We start from the raw sequence: 12,384 nt of genomic DNA, 5'->3' as shown, positions 1-12,384 counted from the left end.
GGCCGACTCCCTGTCTGGAACGAGGGGTTGGGCGGTGACGTGGAAGGCTCCTGCCAGCTCTGACATTTATTATTTCAGGATCCCTCAGTCTCTCGCTGTTTTCCTTCCTGTGCTGCTGGAGCCTGTGGCGGGCTGTGCGCCCCTTCAGTTGGGCCCCTGAAGCCGTCTCCCCAGCCCGGGAACCCGGCCAGCCCTGCCAGCTCAGCCTCAGCAGCTGCCCCTCGCAGCATGGTGGGAAGCTGGGAGCAAGAGGGGCTGCAGGAAGGGAGCCGCACCCTCTGCGTGTGCTGAGGCCTCCACAAACCCCAAGTTTCCTGGCTGGGATTTTCCTCGGGAGGCTGCTCGGCGGTGATGAGCTAAGAGACCAAGAACTCTGCAGTAGGATCGGTGAAGATTCCCATCTGACCCCTGGCCCCAAGCCCTGAATTCCACCCAACCCTGGGGAGAACTAGCCTGCCCTCCTGGACACAGCAGCAGAGGGCCCCACGCCACCCATCCTCTGGGTTTCCTTGTTGGCCTGGATGAATCCCTCCCTGCCCCAACTCGATAGTCATCATGAATCTCTTAAACCAGGGGTCCCCAACTCCCTGGGCCGCAGACCGGTACCGGTCCTCGGCCTGTTAGGAACCGGGCCGCACAGCAGGAGGTGCGGCTCCCTGTCGCTCCCCGTCGCTCGCATTACTGCCTGAACCATCCCCCCGTCCATGGAAAAACTGTCTTCCACAAAACCGGTCCCTGGTGCCAAACAGGTTGGGGACCGCTGCCTTAAACCCCAGTCCTCCCCAACTCTGCAGTTTCCTCAATGTGCCACGCTGTTTCCAGCTGCTAGACCTCTGCCCAGAAAGCCTTTTTCCCATTCTGCCTAGTAGACACTCCACCTTTCCCTTCTCAGCTTACAGGGCACCCCCTCCCCATCACAACAAAACTGACTTTATGCCACCCTGTGCCCACTACAGCCTTCTATCAGAGCATTCGTGGCCCTTATTTACCACGTCTGACTCTCTATGGCGCTGAAAATGCTAAAAGGGCAAGGATTGGCTCATTTGCCTTTATAGCCACAGCACCCAGCACAGGGCCTGGCACATGAGTAGCAGTAAATGTTTGTGGAATGAATGAGTGAGTAAATGAATGAATAGATACTAGCAAGGCCCTGTGGGAACACAGAAAAGGCAGCAGGGGTTAAGAATTCAGGACATCACACTGTTCTGTGGTCCAAATTCTACTTCTAATACTCTTAGTTGTGTGACCTGCGGCAAGTGACTTAGTTTCTCTGAGCCTCCATTTTCGCATCTGTCAAATGGGATAATAATAGCACTTATCTCATGAGACTGAATGTGATCGGGCATTTAAGTACCTAGCCCAGTGCCAGGTATACAGGGAGGGCTGCATGATAGCCATCCTGCCCAGCAGACATCTCTGTATTCCCAGGCCCTGCGACACATCCCCAGGCAGCCAGGGGAATCACCTGGGGTGCTTAAAAAAATAAGGGTTCCAGAGCCTCACTTCAGACCTGTTAAGTCAGAGTCCCTGGGGAGGAAGAAGAGGAGTGAGGGTAAGGCACTCGAGTGTGCTTTGAACTGCCCAGGCCCAAATCCTGGCTCTGCCACTTACTGCTAGCAGAGTTGCCCAATTTATCAAAAATAAATACAGGACATGCAGTTATATTTGAATTTCAGATAATCAATGAATAATTTTTAGTATAAGCGTGTCCCATACTTTGCATGCACATCCTGCATGTTCTTTGGCAATCCTGTTTACTGGGTTATTTCATCTCTCTGTGCCTTTGATGGGGATTACATGAGTTAAAATGTATATGGGAAATGCCTACAACACTGCCTAGTGTGTTTGCTATTCCTATTTTTATTGCTTTAAAAGCAATCCAGACGATATGGAAGAAACTTGAAAACATTATGCTAACTGAAAGAAGCCAGACACACAAGTCCACATATTGTAGGATTCCACTGACATGAAATGTCCAGTATAGGCAAATCCATAGAGACTGAAAGTTGCCAGAGGCTGGAGGAGTGACAGTGGGGAGTGACTTCTTTTTTTTCTTTCTTTCTTTTTTTTTTGCAGTACGCGGGCCTCTCACTGTTGTGGCCTCTCCCGTTGCGGAGCACAGGCTCCAGACGCGCAGGCTCAGCGGCCATGGCTCACGGGCCCCGCCGCTCCGCGGCATGGGGGATCCTCCCGGACCGGGGCACGAACCCGTGTCCCCTGCATCGGCAGGCGGACTCTCAACCACTGCGCCACCAGGGAAGCCCGGGAGTGACTTCTAATGAGCACAGTATTTCTTTTTGGGCTGATGGAAATGTTCTAGTATTAGTGGTAATCATTGCACAATACTGTGAATAAAGACTGCCGAACTGTACACTTTAAAATGGTTAAAGTGGTACATTTTATGTAATATGAATTTTATCTCTATTTAAAAAAAAATCTACCTAAAAGCAACCCAGGGGATTGTAATGTGTAGCCAGGACTGAGAATGGGGTAGGCTCTCAACGAATGTTTGATGAAGAAATGAATGGATGGGAGAGAGGAGAGAGCAAAGGGCAGAGCAGAGGGGAGAACCTGCCTTGTCCAGATCTAGGCTCAGCTATTCATTCCCGGACACCCACAAGGTACACAGATTTCTCTTTTTGCTCTGGTGCCAGGACTGCACAATTTTAGTGTTTACTCACAGTAATTACCTCATCCCTGTTGCAATTATCTTCCCCTTTTCTCTGTGGTTCCTAATCTATTTAACCATCCTATATGCAGGTGTACTTGTGTTTTTAGTAAAAGGGAATTAAAAAAATGAAGTATCTGTTATGCGCCAGGTAGATGCTAGGTGCTTTACATGTAATCCCCTCAAACCACCTCATAAAATAGTGATTACCACCCTGATTTGCAGATGGGGAAACCGAGGTTCAGAAAATTCAAGTCATGTGCCCGAGGTCACACAACCAATAGGAATTCAAACCCAGGTCTGCCTGACTTCACTTATGGGACAGTCTCCACAGATCTCAGCCACCCCCCTCTATGCTGTGGGCTGTCAATCATCTTTTCATGGGCACGAGTCTTTCTTCCCAGATGGGGACCTTGTCCTGTCATCTCCATCCCCTCAGAACCCACCATCTCGCCTTCATACACAGCAGGTGTTCAATAAATAGTGTTTAATGAATAACTAACCTTAAGGGGGCATGCAATAGCTCACCACAATAGTTTTCCCTCTGAATACTCATCAGAGTTGCCTGGGAACCTTCTAACTGTTCCCTTGCCCAGGCCTCACCCCTGGGAGATTCTGATTTGTAGGTCTGCATGGAGCCAACAGCACCTGAAGTTCTTAAAAGCTCGGTCAAGGTCAAAACCCAGCCCAGTTAGAAAACCTTTAGCAGCTGTTCCCAGCTCAGACTCCTGTACCCTGCACAGTGAGGCCCACTCTCTGACCCCAGTGATGCCCACTCACAAAGTTCCCAGGACAAAGGGGGCCCAGGGCCCTGCCCCAGACTCTGGAGATCTCATTGTGCCTCCGTGGGCTTCACTGCCTTCATGTACTCTGGGCCCATCAAAGGGACTTTCTAGCAAAGATGAATTGCTTTTGAGGAAAGCATTTTCCTTCTGCTCTGGCCTAAAGCTCCAGTTTCTGTCCACAAATATGCCACCTCGGTGGCCAGAAACAGCTGAATACCAGGCAAGGAAGTCGGGCTCAAAGACGGCCATTTGGGGAGGTGAGGAAACTTTGTGAGACTGGGCTTGAGGCTGACACTCCAGGAGGACCCTGTGTCCTTGTGCAGAGGCAGCCTGGAGTGGGAAGAGGTTGGGCTCAGATGGAGCTGGGTTCTAAGTCTGGCCTGGAAAACCCTCTTGGCCCAGGTCCCTGGCCACCATCCCATGTCTCTACTTCCCTTCTCAGGAATAATTCTTACCTGCCTCCTCCTCAAATCCAGTCCAGGCCAGTGTGGAAGGGAAAATAGCACTAACTCTGGTTTGTTTTTTTCCCTAAATCAGTTCTCAAGGTCATCAAGGACCTCGGTGTTGCCGACGTCAGGGGTCGTGTCTCTGTCATTTTCTTATGTGACCTCTGGACATCTAGGCAGCATCCGACAAAGCTGAGCGTGGGGCTTCCCTGGTGTCACAGTGGTTGAGAGTCCGCCTGCCGATGCAGGGGACACAGGTTCGTGCCCCGATCCGGGGAGATCCCACATGCCGCGGAGTGGCTGGGCCCGGTGAGCCATGGCCGCTGAGCCTGCGCGTCCGGAGCCTGTGCTCCGCAACGGGAGAGGCCACAACAGTGAGAGGCCCGTGTACTGCAAAAAAAAAAAAAGCTGAGCATGGCTCCCTCATCAAAACATTCCTCCCCTGGCTTCTGAGGCACGGTCCTCTCTTGATTTCCTTCCTTCCTCATTGGCAGTTCCTTCTCAGTCTCCTTCATTAACTACTCTTCCCATCCTAATCTCTCGATCCTGAGCTCCCCAGAGCTTGGGCCCAGGTCCTCTTCATTCCTTTCCTCGGGTGATTTTATCCACTCCCACTTCTTTAAAACCAGCTAATGCACTATACGCATTATGTGGTTCATGGACCACCTGCATGAGCAACTCTTGGGGGTGCTGGTTAAGATGCAGATTCCCGGACACCCTCCTGCAGGCTGGTGAACCTGCCAAGGACATTTGTTGTTTTTAAAAATTAATTAATTATTATTAATTAAATAACAATTAATTTATAATTAATTATAAATTATTTATCTTTGGCTGCATTGGGTCTTCGTTGTTGAACGTGGGCTTTTCTCTAGTTGCGGTGAGTAGGGGCTACTCTTCGTTGCGGTGTGTGGGCTTCTCATTGTGGTGGCTTCTCTTGTTGCGGAGCACAGGCTCTAGGCGCGTGGGCTTCAGTAGTTGTGGCACACGGGCTCAGTAGTTGTGGCTTGCAGGCTCTAGAGCGCAGGCTCAGTAGTTGTGTTGCACGGGCTTAGTTGCTCCGCGGCATGTGGGATCTTCCCGGACCAGGGCTTGAACCCGTGTCCCCTGCATTGACAGGCAGGTTCTTAACCACTGTGCCACCATGGAAGTCCCAGACATTTGTCATTTTTGCCAGACTGGTATCTGAACCTCTCTCCTACATCTGGGAAACTACTTGCTGTGCAAGTCTCAGCAGAGCTTGCCTCCTACAAAAGCTGACGAGATCAAATTCATGCTTTTCCAGGCTCCTTTGCAGCTAGGGTACAGGTAAGTATGAGCTAGCCTTGGCCAATCAGAGGCACTCACTACAGACTTTGAATCAGGAGCAGAGAGAGTGGAAGATCATTCCTATACTGATGGCAACAGCTGTGAAGGTGCCCAGTCCCCAGGGGACGGTGGTGGTATATGCTGTGGCATTTAGTGCGAGGCAGCAGTGTCCTCGCCAGACTGGCTCAGTGGAGTGATTTTGGCTGAGATCCCCCCTGCTGCCTCGCCCCAGTTCTCTAGCTTCCCAGAAATCCTGTGAACTACTGAATATTCCCTTTCAGTGAACTCCTCTTCTGTCTAAATCGGCTCAGGTTGGTTTCTGTTACTTGCAATAAGAAGCCTAAGTAAGAAACAGCTACTGAATTGGACTCTCTGGGAATGATGCCAGGTGATTCTTACACAGATCCGAGTTTGAAACCCACTATCTCAATGCTGACAACTCTCAAATGTGTATCTCCAGTCCACCCACTCCTTTGACCTCCAAACTCATATATCTAAATGTCTTCTTGACTTCTCCACTTGTATGTCTCAAAGACCTGTAAGATGTAAAAACAGAATTCTTGACTCTCCTCCAAACCTGTTCCTCTCCCAGATTTTCCCTTCCTAGGAAGGGGCAATGGCATTCTTCCATTAGGAATTTGGGAACCATTCTCGACCACTCCCCACATGCACTCCATCAACAAATCTTGATGCTACTACTTATAAAATACTTCTAGAATCTATCCACTTCTCCACCAACCACGGCCCTACCCACAGCACCATCGTCTCTTCCATGGACGACTGCCGACAGCCTCCTTGGGTCCTCTCCTGCCCCCTCCAATCTCGTCTCCACACAGCAGCTGATATGACTGTCCTAAAATATAAATTGGATCATGTTGCTGGCCTGCAAAATAAATAAAATCCAAACTTGCCACCAGGGCCTACAAGCTTGAATATGATCTGGCTCCAGCCTACCTTCCCAAACTCATCTGTTGTCACTCTTCCATTTGCCATCGCTATGCTTCTGCTCCTCTGGCCTCCTTTCAGTGTCACAAATACTTTAGGTTCTTTACTGACTCAGGGCCTTTGCCTAAGATGTGCCCTCCAACTGGAGCACCCTCACACCATTATTCTCTATTAATGCTCCTTTTCAGGTTTCTTCTTTTCTTTATTTGTTACTCCCATTGATATTTTCCGAGCTCCTACTATGGTGCTGTGGTAAATACTAGGGATAAAATGGTGAGATAGGTTATTTTCTCATGGAAGTCAAAATATAGTGAGAAATCAGATTTTAATAAAGTAATTATGCAAATAAATGTAAAATTTATCTAGGATGTGTGCTGCAAAGGAGAGAGACACACGGTGCTATTAGGGAGAACTGAGCTATAGAGTAAATGTGGAAAGACAAGTTAGGAGGCCAGTGCAGTGTTCCAGGGGAGAGGTGACGGTGATGTGGACTAGGGTAGCGATGTAGAGAAGTAGATGGACGGCAGAGATGTTTAGAAGGTAACACTGATGAGCCTTGGTGAGGAAGGGTGCATGTGGAGTTTCTGGCTTGCTTACCAGAAGAGAGGGAGGGACCACTCTCTGAGAAGGGAACACCAGGATGGCCAGCCTGGGGGGGAAGTCATGAATGTGGCTTTGGACACATTGAGATGTCCAAATGAAACAGCTGAGTGAGCAGTTGGACATGAGGGTCTGGGCTAAAGGTACAAATGTGTGAGTCACCTGAAGATGGAAGAGGACTGAACCCATGGGTGTGGATGAGATTGCCTGGGGAGAGAGGCTAGCATGCCAAGAGATGAGGACCCAGGACCAAACCTCAAGACAGGCCTGGACAGGGAGAATGAGCCTTCATGACATTTATTACACGTGCAATTGCTAACTTGTTTGTTTACCTGTTTACTGCCTGTCTTCCCCAGAAGACTGTAAGCTCAGTAGAGCAGGGACTGCGTCTCTTTAACAAGCAATGTGTCTACCCAGTGCCTAATACAGGGCCTGGCATGGAGCAGTTCCCATGCATGATGCTGGCCACTGTGTCCCTCGGCAGGGCTGGCCTCATCCATTCCTTAGATAACATGGTCTACACTGGTTTCCACTGTCCAGCAAAAAGCCCAAATGCCTAAATGACATTCAAGGCCCTCCAAGTCATGCTGTACGCCCTGAGCTCTCCAATCCATCTTTTTAATTCCACTACATCTGAGCTTTCCAAACTGGGGTTCCTTTACACCTGAATAACCAGAGGCACAAAACAGGATGAACACAGTGCCTCTCCCTGGAGCCTAGATTGTGCCAAATGAAGAGAAATGGCCATGGACACATGGGGGTGCGGGTGGGGACTTTCCAGGCCCTGCTCCTTTTCTCCAAGACGTGTCCCCTCCCACAACGTAGGTCTCTGTGGCCATGTTTCCCTGCCTGAGTCGATCCCTCCATGACCTCTGCTGATGAAACCCGGGGTGGGGACCCAGCTTCTGGAACCAATCCAGAAGCTGGGCTGGGCCATCAACCTCTCTGCCAGGAACTTGGACGCAAGACTGGCTTGGTTGCCTTTAGATGCTGGACCAGTGAGGTCACGTGAATGTGGGGGCTGAAGATGCCTGACTTCCCCAGAAGACTGTGTGATACCCTTTGGGGCCTGTGTGATGACAAGTGAGCAAAAGCACTGTTTAGCTGTGCAGAAAGAAACAAGAGGCAAGAGACAGTGGGAATGAGGAAGCAGCTGCCTTTGTTCCTGATGATTTCCCAGATTCAAATGAGGCCCTGGTGAGGCCCGGGTGAGGTCTACTTTGAACTACTGTTCTTCAGTCCCATGAGGCACCTCTAGATCCTTAAAACAAATTTCCCTTCAACATAAGCTTTAGAGGGTTTCTGTTTCTTGCAGAAAAAAAAAAATCTCTAAGATTACATAATTTTTATTATTTTTTGCAAAATAAAAATGTTATTATTTTGGTAAAACAAACATCAACACATGATGAAGCAGAATGGAAAATTCACAAGAATATTAAGAATTAAGAATGAAATCCTTTCTAAAATAAGATTCAAAAACACTAAAGTCACAAAGGAAAAGATAAATCTGACTCCAATGAAACTTAAAACTATGCATTCTAAAACATGATACCGACTTAGGCAAACATTCCTCTTAACCACCACCCCTTTATTGATAATACATTTTCTCTGAGGACAGACATTGGGAAGCATGCACATTTCCATAGCAGTTACCTCTGGGGAGAGTACAGGAATCGTGAGACATGGTCAGAGGTGACTTTAGTCTTTTCTGTTATGTATTTTAAATTTTTAATTAAAAATCAGTATGTCTTTTGTTCAATTAAAACTTCATTAAATCTCAAAAAATATATATAAAACACAAGCCTTTGAAGATCCCCTGTTTGTGGTGGACTGCTTCATCCAAGACCCACTGGGAGATTTAAGTTCACTAGTAGTTTGAGACACATGATATAGCATGAATTCTCAGCACTGTCACAGTGGCTTACTTGGTTCCTGAATATGCTTTCTTCCCATCTGTCTCCAAATTCACTCACTTGTCCTCTCCACTTAATGGAGTTCTTGCATCCTTCAAGACCTATCTGGAAGTGTCACCTCCTCCAGGAAGCTCTCCCTGACTGCACCAGTCCTCACTGCTCTCTCTCTCCCTCGCTCCACTGGCCTCTTATAGCACTAACCATACCTTCTCTGTATACCCTGGACAGGCTCCTGGGGTTCCACTTATCTCGCTAAGACAGGCTACATCTCCCCAACCAGCCAGCAAAGCTGAGCAGCATCTTTATGTCCTTGGTGCCTAGCAGAGAAATGGCATGGAGAACTGACATAGCACAGGCCTTAAAGTCAGACAAAGACACTATGTGGCACAATGCAATTGCCTTAACTTCCCTGGGCTCATTTTCACCTGTGTTATTGTGAATATCAATGAGATGATGGATGTAAAGGGGCTCAGGACAGGAAGACGACGGTTGACAGAATGATCATCTGTCTTAATACTCCCTCACATTTGAGCAGCTTTTAATTAAAAACAAAAAACATTTAACAACCCAGAGAGGTAAGCAAGGAAGGTAAAATAGGGTGAAATTTTAAGGGTGAAATAACTAAGGTTCAGAGAAATTACATTGGGACTTTAGAAGGAAAGAGAATAGGACCAGGGGTTAGAACATTTGGGTAGAAATGCCAGTTCTTCCACTACCCAGCTGTGGGAGCTTAGATAAGTCTGTAGCACTCTCTGGACATCAGTTTTCCCATCTTAAATGAGAGAGTTCCTAGGTGATCTCTATCTTAAAGGGTCCCTCAGCACTGACATTCTAGCTTCCTGTAACCTGCCCAGGGTCCTTCCTAGCAGGACTGCAAAAAAAGACTTCAAGTCCCAGGACAGAGTCCCTAGTTACTCCCAGGAAACCAGTTGGGACTGGAACACTTGCTTTGAGAATCAGTCAAATTTTGATTCTGCCAAATGGAGCTTCAAGCCTGGGGGTTAGTCATGCCCAGAACTGAGATCGGGGTAATGACAGCATCAAACTACATGTAAATATAAACACAAATGCAAAGCCAAACAGGAAACCTCAGGAAAGTCCAATCCAAAGGTCAGATTCTAACTTTTGAGGCACTGAAATGCTGAAGAGAAAAACTGTATTTGGGTGTCAGAAACCTTTCTATTGCAAAAATGAACCTTTGCGCGCACCAAACTAAAGTCCCAAAGGCAAAGGAGACTGGGTTTTGTCTGGCCTCACCTGGGGTAAAGCTGAGCCCTGACGGGAGTCTGCTGTGGCCTCCAGATCCATCCTAAGGGCTCTCTCCCCCAGGCACGCACAAGTGCTTACACACACGAAGCCAGGCAAGGCCAGATGCACGGGCATAAATGGGCATTTCTGTCCCTGGAGAAGGGTTCATAGTACAGCCCTTTCTCCTGATCCTGCTCTAACATTTTAATGAACAACCCAGAGAAGAGTGTGAACTGTGAAAGCCCTAAGGATGCTGATCGTACTGACCTCTTCCAGGTCACAAGATGAAGACAAACCTCAGGAAGCTCTCTCTCCTCAGGATGAGGCTCTGAGGCAGTTTCCCTGTGAGCCTCCAGTAAAATACAATCTACATTCATAGGCGGTGGACTGTAAGCTACTGGTTCTGCCCAAGGAAGGAAGCCAAAGCTTCTTATTTTAATTAAAACATGACCCCCACTATATGCAAAGCACTAGGCTAGGCTCTGTGAGAGAAATGAGGACAAAAGAGACCCAGTCCCTATCTAAAGAGGTCTGTCAATTAACCCCATAATCATTCCACTAATCAAAATGCATGCCTTACATACATGGCCTCATGTAACACCACAGTCCTGTGAGGTAAACATTATCCCCATTTTATAGATGCCAAAAGTGGGGCACAAACAGATCAGGTCACGTGCCCAAGCTCACACGGCTGGCAAACTGCAGAGCCAAAATTTGAACACAGGTCTGCCTTCCCCAAAGTGGGTGATCTTTCCACAGTCCTCTATCACCCTTACCAAGTGATACACACAGACTGTGGGATGGGGGTTCAGACTGCTGCGGAGAGGAGGAGAAGAAGAGATTTCCCAAGACATTGGCCCAGGGTATTATGAACTATAAATCTTTGTATCTACCACACAGTAGGTGCTCAATATTCTTATGGCGAAGGATGGAAGGTGAGAGCTGCTGTTGAGGTCCAAAATGCCACCCCAATTCAGGGCATCTTCTGAAAGGGAGCTGCAAAAACACATTATTCTCCTTTGGCCCAAAGCCTCAGGGTGTCTGCCCTAGAATATTCCTGCAGAGGAGGCCGGGGAAAGTGCAGCGGGTGTGAAGAAAAGGAACTAACTCCAATGAGCAGGGGAACGGGGTGGGGCAGCCTGCAAGGGCCAGAGAAAAGGCCTGGGATGCATTTCTGGAAAAGACAAAGAGGAGAGGGGAGGGGAAGGAGACTGTAAACTTGTGAACAGCCTGGCCAAGGTGAACCCCGGCTCCTGGCGCCTTCTCATTCGCATTCATTCCACAAACACCGGCCAAATCTCAGAACCAGCAGTCTGGGGGAGGGCGCCTCACTGCTCACAGGGAGAAGTTAAGTTCAGGACTGAGGCTGGAAGGTCTGCTTCGCAGAAGCGGAGTGACTTGGGGGACGAACTTGTGGGGCTCCAAAGATGAAAACCCAAACAGATTCAGTGAGGCGCTGAACAAACCCATAAGCGACGGCGCGGCAGGTCACGAAGAGCACTGGGGGTATGTCGCTCGACCTGTGAAGTCTGTCGTCGAGGTGACCTCGAGGACCCCCAAATGGTCCCTCGGGCCCTCCCCCAAACACTCGACGGTGAAGACGCAGATGTTTGAGATGCACTCTGTTCTCACAGCTCTAGGGAGGGGGAAGGTTTCTGGGGCGCGGTAAGGAGGGCCATCGCAGTTCCGGTCACGCCTGTGAAGGTCAAGGCGAAGCCCTGCCGAGACCCCAGACCCCTCCCGCCTCGGCCCCCTCACCTCCTCCCGCGCCAGTGCTGCCCCGCGGCACCGGGGCATCTTGGCGGCGAAGGCGGCAGCCCCGGCCGGGGAGCTGAGGTCCTCTGCAGTGACGGCCAGGAACTCTGCGACGCTGAGCTGCTCGGGCATGGCGGGCGCGTGGTCGGGGCGCCGGGGCTGCCGGAGTGGGGCCCGGGGGTCGCTCGCCGCAGTGCTCTGGTCCGGCCTCCCAGCCCGCCGCGGGCGCCGTCCTGGCCTCCGCGCCGCCCCGCCCCCTCCGCGCCGCCCCGCCCCCGACCGCCTTTGCTCTTCACAGCCGCGTCCCCTCTCGTCCTAGGAGCCCAGACCTTTCCCACTCCACCCGCTTCTCGGCCCCGCCCACGGCCTTCCAGTCTCGCTCCCCACCTTAGCCTGGACCGCCCGTTCCCCGGCCCTCGCGGGCCTCCCAGTCCTGAGAGTCCCACCCCTGGCCCCTCGCCCGGCTCCTCGGCCCAGCCCTCTGGCCTCCCATCCCCAGAGAGCTCCGCCCCTGGCTCACTGCCCCGCCCCCGGCCCATCGACCCATCCCTCTGGCCTCCCATCTCCAGAGAGCTCCGCCCCTGGCTCACTTCCCCGCCCTCGGCCTCTCATCCCGCTCCGCGGCCCCGCCCCATGCCTATCTGCAGGGTCCTTTGGCCTCCCTTTCTTAAAGCTGCCTCTCTCTCGGCGCGTCCACGGCTCTGCCCCTTTGTCCCGCT

At 50.3% G+C, this 12,384-nt stretch overlaps 1 protein-coding gene across 7 annotated transcripts in view; it reads right to left on the bottom strand.

Moving 5' to 3' along the window:
- ASAP3 (ArfGAP with SH3 domain, ankyrin repeat and PH domain 3) overlaps positions 1-11,890 on the bottom strand; it is a 47,072-nt gene extending 35,182 nt beyond the window's left edge. For all 7 annotated transcript variants that reach the window (XM_029228608.1, XM_029228612.1, XM_029228609.1 and 4 more), the window contains exon 1: positions 11,669-11,890. In XM_029228608.1, the coding sequence (XP_029084441.1) occupies positions 11,669-11,797 (129 nt within the window). In that variant the 5' untranslated portion in view covers positions 11,798-11,890. The remainder of the gene's footprint in view (positions 1-11,668) is intronic.
- Positions 11,891-12,384: the final 494 nt, after the last annotated feature.

The sequence above is a fragment of the Monodon monoceros genome, unplaced genomic scaffold (assembly GCF_005190385.1).
Source record: "Monodon monoceros isolate NGI ecotype Baffin Bay Population unplaced genomic scaffold, NGI_Narwhal_1 Super_Scaffold_18, whole genome shotgun sequence".
Taxonomy (NCBI): domain Eukaryota; kingdom Metazoa; phylum Chordata; class Mammalia; order Artiodactyla; family Monodontidae; genus Monodon; species Monodon monoceros.
The sequence above is the reverse complement of the archived record's forward strand: the minus strand, read 5'-3'. Positions and strand labels throughout refer to the sequence as shown.